We start from the raw sequence: 6,980 nt of genomic DNA, 5'->3' as shown, positions 1-6,980 counted from the left end.
TTTTTTTTTAAATGTGTCTTTTTTTTTTTTTTATAATTTTGTGTCTTTTTTAGTAATTCTGTCTTTTTTAGTTCATTTTGTTTCTTTTTTAAGTAATTAAGCTTTTTTCTGTCATTTTGTATCTTTTTTGGGTCATTTTGTGTCTTTTTAAAGTAATTTAGTGTTTTTCAGTCATTTTGTGTATTTTTTGGGAATTTTGTGCCTTTTTTGTCATTTTGTGTCTTTTTAAAGTAATTTAGTGTTTTCCAGTCATTTTGTGTATTTTTTTGGAATTTTGTGTCTTTTTTGGTAATTTTGTGTCTTTTTTTTTAGTAATTTTGTGTCTTTTTTTTAGTAATTTTGTGTCTTTTTTTGGTCATTTGGTCATATCCCCATGAAACTTCCCCAATTTATTACTTACATTAAGATTTCAATTAAGTTTTCAGAATTGGCTGGTTGAAATATGTAAATTAGGCATAATCTATTAACATTTAACCCTCCTCTTATGTTGCGGGTCAAATTGACCGAATTCAAAGTTTAAAAATCAAAAAAATTGTTAAAAGTATTTTTTCATAAAAATAAAAAAATAAAAATTGTAAAATAAAATTTACAAAAAAATCACTTTCATGTATAACAATTGTATTTTATATGTTGATTTTTCAATGTACATAAAAAAGTTTTAATGAAAAAAGTTTTTATGAAAAACATTACACTAAATATTGATTGAAATGGTCAATAATGGAGGTATCAATCAAATATAAACAATGATTATTAGGATTTTTTTAGTTTCTTACACTTTTGGATAGTTAAACATGCACTGGGTTATTGCTGTTACTGAAAAAACTAACATAATAGGAGAGTTAAACAAATAGATAAAGTTTAGTGAAATGAACACCTAACTGTGTATTTCATTACTGTATGGCACAGAATGCTGGAAAACTACAGAAAATGACTGCCATAAACTATCCACCTTCCACACATCATGCCTGCGCAAGGTCCTGCATATTTTCTGGCCCAAGACCATCTTCAACAATAACCTCCTCAACATCACTGAACAACAAGACATGTATTATGTACATATACATGTATTCCTTCCACATGCCATCACACTGTACAATAACAAATAATAACCTGGTTCATTACATACTGTCTATGCACTTTATGTGTTCTTTATGCACACTGTTCATTGCACCTTATTTGTTTCATAGCACCAACCTTTTTATACTGTATATTCATATTTATTCTGCACTGGAATTCTATTCTACTCCTTCTTTAGACACTTTATATTTTATTGTATTTTTATTGTATTTTTATATTTTATTGCTTGAAGTATGCCTAGGTTGTTCTTTTTATTTAATTGTGTTGTCATTGTCTATGTGTGCAATGCTGCTGCTACACTGTAGTTTCCCAGCTTGGGATGAATAAAGTCTATCTATCTATCTCTCTATCTCTCTATCTATCTATCTATCTATCTATCTATCTATCTATCTATCTATCTATTATATAGTCAGTAAACGTAGATGGACCTGGATTGGCCATGTCCTCAGAATGGACATCAACACCATCCCAAGAGTGGCACTGCACTGGACCCCAGAAGGCAAGAGAAAGAAAGGGAGGCCAAAAACAACCTGGCGTAGGACAATAGAGAAAGAGCTCCAGCAGCACCAACAGAGCTGGGGGACCATAGAGAAGATCGCCAAAGACAGATGCAAGTGGAGAACCTTTGTTGCTGCCCTATGCACCAGCCGGCGTAATGGGGATAAGTGAAGTGAAGTGTGTGTATTTCAAATGTTTTCGTCCCATTAGTCTAAGAGAAGAGGCAAAATAGCCCAAATTTTCCAAACTGCTGTGTCTCAGAGGGACAGACATGCAGTAATAGCTAGATATGACACACTGGAAAATGTCCGGTCGCCTCCCCCGTGTTAGTATTATGTCCTGATTTTGACTAATAGTGCCCAATCAGCTAATTCACCAGCACACTGTCAGGCTGTTTGCACTCTTTCAGCCTGCTGAGTGCTGCGAGGAGGAGGCCTCCTAATGTGAGGTGCTCAGGGAGTTGCTAGGAAGCCTGGAGAATCATTTTCTACCTGCTTTTAATAGAGTGACAGCACTATATGTCTCACTGCAAAACAGCAGAGACAGCATATTAGTGAAAAAAACATGTTAGGAGAAGAACCAATTAGCAGCAGTTTAGTTAATGAGACACTGTGCAGCAGAGCATTACTCCACACTAATACGTCTCCCTGCTGCACATAATGCTCATAATATACATTACATATTACACCTACATCCATTTAAAAACTGCAAACACACCTTTATGTTTGTTAAGTTCTTCTAAAACTGGAGGATTTATTGATTTTTAATTATTTTTTATATCTTTTATTATGAAGAACATAATGGAGTTAAAATTATTATCCTGCAGCACATTATTTTATATATTATATTACTATTTATATACTGTATATTTCACAATGAAAAATGCTTGCGTTTTGTCTTGTGTTATGAATTGTGCAATTAAGGGAAAAACAACTTTTTGCTGTTACCAACTTGAATGTATAGTATGATATAGTTTAGAAAAATGTTGAATATATGTTTAGTTGTTTTTAGTAGGTTGTGGCAGTGCATTGCAAAATATTTAATCTATTTCATCATGGTCTACTTTATTTTAATTTATTCTTGTTTTATATCAAATATGTTGTAGTTTTCATTAGAATGTGGAAGTGCACTAATGTTGATAGAACTGTCTCTAGACCTATTTTATCTTATTTATTTTTATTCATTATTTAAAACTATAGCCTGAAGTTCTTCATGCCCTGCCTGTAACCAAACCTGGCTCAGGATTTATTGTGCAACTATCATCAAACTATAAAAAATACCAAATTGGCACGGACACTGGTAGGGGAAATGTCTTCTTCAGGCCAAAGGTTGATGGCAACTCTTATGAAAAACATTTTAAATCTGGACTAAAGACTAATGTAAAGAGTAATTTAAAAAAAAGAACCAAACAAACCAACTTAAAATGGCAGGTAAAAAAAAACACACAAATGCTAGTTTGGATTCTATTCCTGTCAAATTACTATGTGTATGTGTGTGTAATAAATTATAATAATAAACACATATGCTAAAGTAAAGCCTGAGGCATCATTTCAGGATCTTGTCTCCTTTCCCTCAGTTACACTGCAATCTCTCCTGTGCTGCCAACTAGAATCAAAGTCCACATTTCAGTGAAGACTTTCCAAGCGGTTGCACAAGAGACAGAAAAAGCCCTCCAACACATCCACATTACAGCCCAACCAGCTGTCAGGCTCATGAGGGGAACCTGCTGAAACACACGCTCGATACAACATATGTAAGTTATGAAGTACAGAGAGATCACTGCAGGGGGAAAGAACTGTCAATTATAGCCTGCAGGTTAAATATACATAATTAATGTGTAGATTTTAATACTTTAATACTACTGTGTAAGGAGGACTGACTTTCTTGTGAACATAGCTCCTAAAAATTAAAATAAAATGTAGGGGAGAGAAGTGAAAAAAAAAAAAGTTGGCTGTAGACTAGGGCTGGGCGATATATCCATATAAAAGATATATCGATATATTTTTAAATGTGATATGGAATTAGACCATATCACATATATCGATATAGTTACATTTTTTTCTTTCCTTATATATAAATACTGCCCTTACTAGGGTTTGTCATATTTAGTTCTTTTGTAATGTCCGTTATTCTTTTCTCATACAAATATATTTATTTCAGAAAAAGATTGGCCTATTTCATTTCATAGGCTATTTTTATTTAAGATCTTTTCTTATTTAAATGTGCACTTTATGGAGCTTTGATTTTTTTTTTTTATGTACCCCTGTTGTTATATAGTATTTATATTCACTTAAATAAAAGGCTTCAATAAAACTACTTGTGATATGTCATATTTGGCTTTGACTGAACATTTGCTCTCACTTGACGATAAAAATATCGGGATATACATACTTTTGAAAATTAGTCTTTTGTAATATTAAACTTTTTTGAGACACTGAATTTTAGGTCTTCATTAAATGTAAGCCATACTCATTATAATTAGAAATAAATAAATAAATTAAGACATGAAATGTTTCATTTTGTGTGTAATGGATCTATATAATGTGTTATTTCTACTTTCTGAATTGAATTACTGACATAAATAAACTTTTCTATGATATTCTAATTCAGAGATGGGCAACTGGAAGCCCGGGGACCGCATACGGCCCTCTGCCTTACTTGAAGCGGCCCTCCGTACAACAACATGCATCTGAGCATGAAATCTTAAAAGTGCAGTGTAAAAATGCACAAAATTACTTCTTGCAATTAATGTTGGTCAGCTGTTCTTGCATTGAAAAAAAAAAGAAATCGCAGTAAGTGGTTGTTTTTTATTTGCTTCAAACCTTTTGTATTCCTATTTATAGTGTTAAACATGCATTTGAGCATGAAATATGTTAAGTTACTGCACTTTAAACATATTTAAAATTGCAGTTTCATCATATCTGGTGAAGTGCACGGTCCTATATATGGCCCTGTGGTAGTGTCGATGAAAAATTGTGGCCCCCTGCAGCATTTAAGCTGCCCATCCCTGTTCTAATTTATTGAGATGCACCTGTGTATCGGGATATGACTTTTGGTCCATATCGCCCAGCCCTACTCTAGACTACACAGAGAAGGGAAATCTGCAGAATGAGGTGTGTGCATGCTGCAGCCTCTGACTATACCTGTAGGCCAGGGACATGCAGTCAAACAGGCGGGTCAGAGTGGGGTCGATGCTCAGGCAGCCGGAGCTGAACCGGTACGTCTGGCACCAGGTCCGGTTCACCGTGTCAAAGTCATATCTCATGGAGCCGCCGCTCTTCCTGCGCGGCGCCGAGTCGCTGTGCGGGGACGACACCATGAAGTGTCCGCTGTGGATGACCTGAGAGCGGGGGAAGGCTGCGGCGGAAGGGCCGCTGCCTGTCACCCGGACGGGCTCACCCTCCGGCTCCGAGTCCGAGTCCGAGTCGTCCTGGAGCTGGCTCTGTCCGGCGGGACAAACTTTCCCCCTGCCCGCCATGGTTGCTTTTACACTCAGTGTTGACCGTCCGTCCGCCAAACGGTGAACTTTCTCCTCGAGTGACTCCCCCTCCTGCTCCTCCTGCTCCTCCTCCGCTGTTGTCTTCAGTTATTCCAACACCTCCTCAGAGTGGAGCTCAGCAGCGAGGCCCCTCATCTGTCAGCTGAGAGACACTGTCTCCCCTGCACAGCACAGCTCGGGACACTATGTGTGGACTGTTGTGCAAGAGCATACTATCATTATGTCAACTTCCTATGGTGGTAAAGTCCTCCTAACCACCAATCACTGGAGACGGTAATTATTAATAGACCGATACGTGCAGAAAATATCAGTATTATTTTTTTTGTATCAAACCCCTACTATTGACTTAACCTGTGACAGAATGTAACAACCGTCATGAAAAAAACACATTATTAGGCAATTGTTTTCTTCAATTTCTTGTTCATTTAATGCCTGGTACAACTAAAGGTACATTTGTTTGAGCAAATATAATGATAACAACCAAACTAGCTCATAAGAGTTTAATTAAAGAGCTGATATCTAGACATTTTCCATGGTTTTCTTGATATTGATTTTGGTTATAATCAAACTGAATTATTGGTATGGCTACCGATGGCATTTGCACCCATTCTGCAGTCCAGTGCTCTGCTGGACAAACAAGGTGATGATGGCACTATTTCTAAATCACCCCTATCGCTATACAGGTGCATCTCAATACATTAGAATAAGATGGAAAAGTCCATTTCCAGTAGTTCAAGTCAAATAGCCCCAACCAAGTATTGAGTAATATAGATGGACATACTGTTCAGAGGCCAACATTTCCATATTAAACATACTTTTGAAAAATGGTCCTGTGAAAATATTCAGACACTGAACGTTAGGTATTTACTAAATGTAAGCCATAATCATTATAATTAGAAGAAGTTGGATAAATTAAGACATGAAATGTTTCATTCTGTGTGTAATGGATCTATATAATGTGTTATTTCCACTTTTTGAATTTAATTACTGACATAAATAAACTTTTCTATCATATTTTAATTTATTGAGATGCACCTGTATGTTCTGTACAAAGATGCATATCATCGACATGTACACTGATACCAATGGATACCGATATATCATCTGATAATATCACACAGATATACTGTATCTGTCTTGTTGAAGTGGAGAGTAAATTTACTAAAGTACTATACTTGAAGAATAGGTTAACACATTCAGTCATCAAACAATATTCCAGTACACATCAAAAGTATTTTTGCTTTCAGTAATTATTTCTGGCCACAAGACTTCACCTCCTACATAAAATGTGTTTCCTATGAAAGTGAGGAGAGAAAGTCCACAGTCCTCTATGTGTTAAAATAGAATCCAAACTTTATCTAAACTTCATAACTAGGTCAGGCTGCCGAAACCTCATATTACTTTAAAGTTGACTTCATTTCTAAAGCACTTTAAAAATCACTCTGTGTGTCTGTGTGAAGCACTTTGATGTAAAACATTTTGAGCTTTAGGTGAACTTTTTAAAGTGCTATAAATGAAATAAAAATATAAGGCTTCAGCAGGATGAGTTTCTGATTCTTTTTATTACAAAGTGTCTTCTGTGTGTTACTTTCCCCCCACTGCAGCTCAACAAAGAATCTCTATCAGGAGACACACAGAAAGAGGGAATTTCACACGAGAAAATAATAGGAAAAAACTTTGTTTGACTGGGTCTGGTTGTTTGGGGATTTTAAAATTCTAATTCACACACAAATACACTTTTATATCATGTTCATATTTTTGTTTTTATATTGTTAATTTTGCTATTGTCATTATAACTTGTTGATGTTATACATGTTTTTTTCTATTATCAGTTTATTACTTTCTTATAACTATTACATTGTAGTTGGAGGCTTTAAATAAGCCAATCTGGGTTTTCTGCCTCTCC

At 35.3% G+C, this 6,980-nt stretch overlaps 1 protein-coding gene across 2 annotated transcripts in view; it reads right to left on the bottom strand.

Moving 5' to 3' along the window:
• Positions 1–5,258, bottom strand: part of LOC131986496 (carbohydrate-responsive element-binding protein) — a 38,351-nt gene extending 33,093 nt beyond the window's left edge. The window contains exon 1 of one of the 2 annotated variants that reach the window (XM_059351484.1): positions 4,719–5,258. In XM_059351484.1, coding sequence (XP_059207467.1) covers positions 4,719–5,053 — 335 coding nt within the window. In that variant the 5' untranslated portion in view covers positions 5,054–5,258. The remainder of the gene's footprint in view (positions 1–4,718) is intronic. The other variant, XM_059351483.1, reaches the window with a different exon arrangement.
• Positions 5,259–6,980: the final 1,722 nt, after the last annotated feature.

The sequence above is a fragment of the Centropristis striata genome, chromosome 15 (assembly GCF_030273125.1).
Source record: "Centropristis striata isolate RG_2023a ecotype Rhode Island chromosome 15, C.striata_1.0, whole genome shotgun sequence".
Taxonomy (NCBI): Eukaryota; Metazoa; Chordata; class Actinopteri; order Perciformes; family Serranidae; genus Centropristis; species Centropristis striata.
Note: the sequence above shows the minus strand (reverse complement) of the source record. Positions and strands in the feature narration are given on the sequence as shown.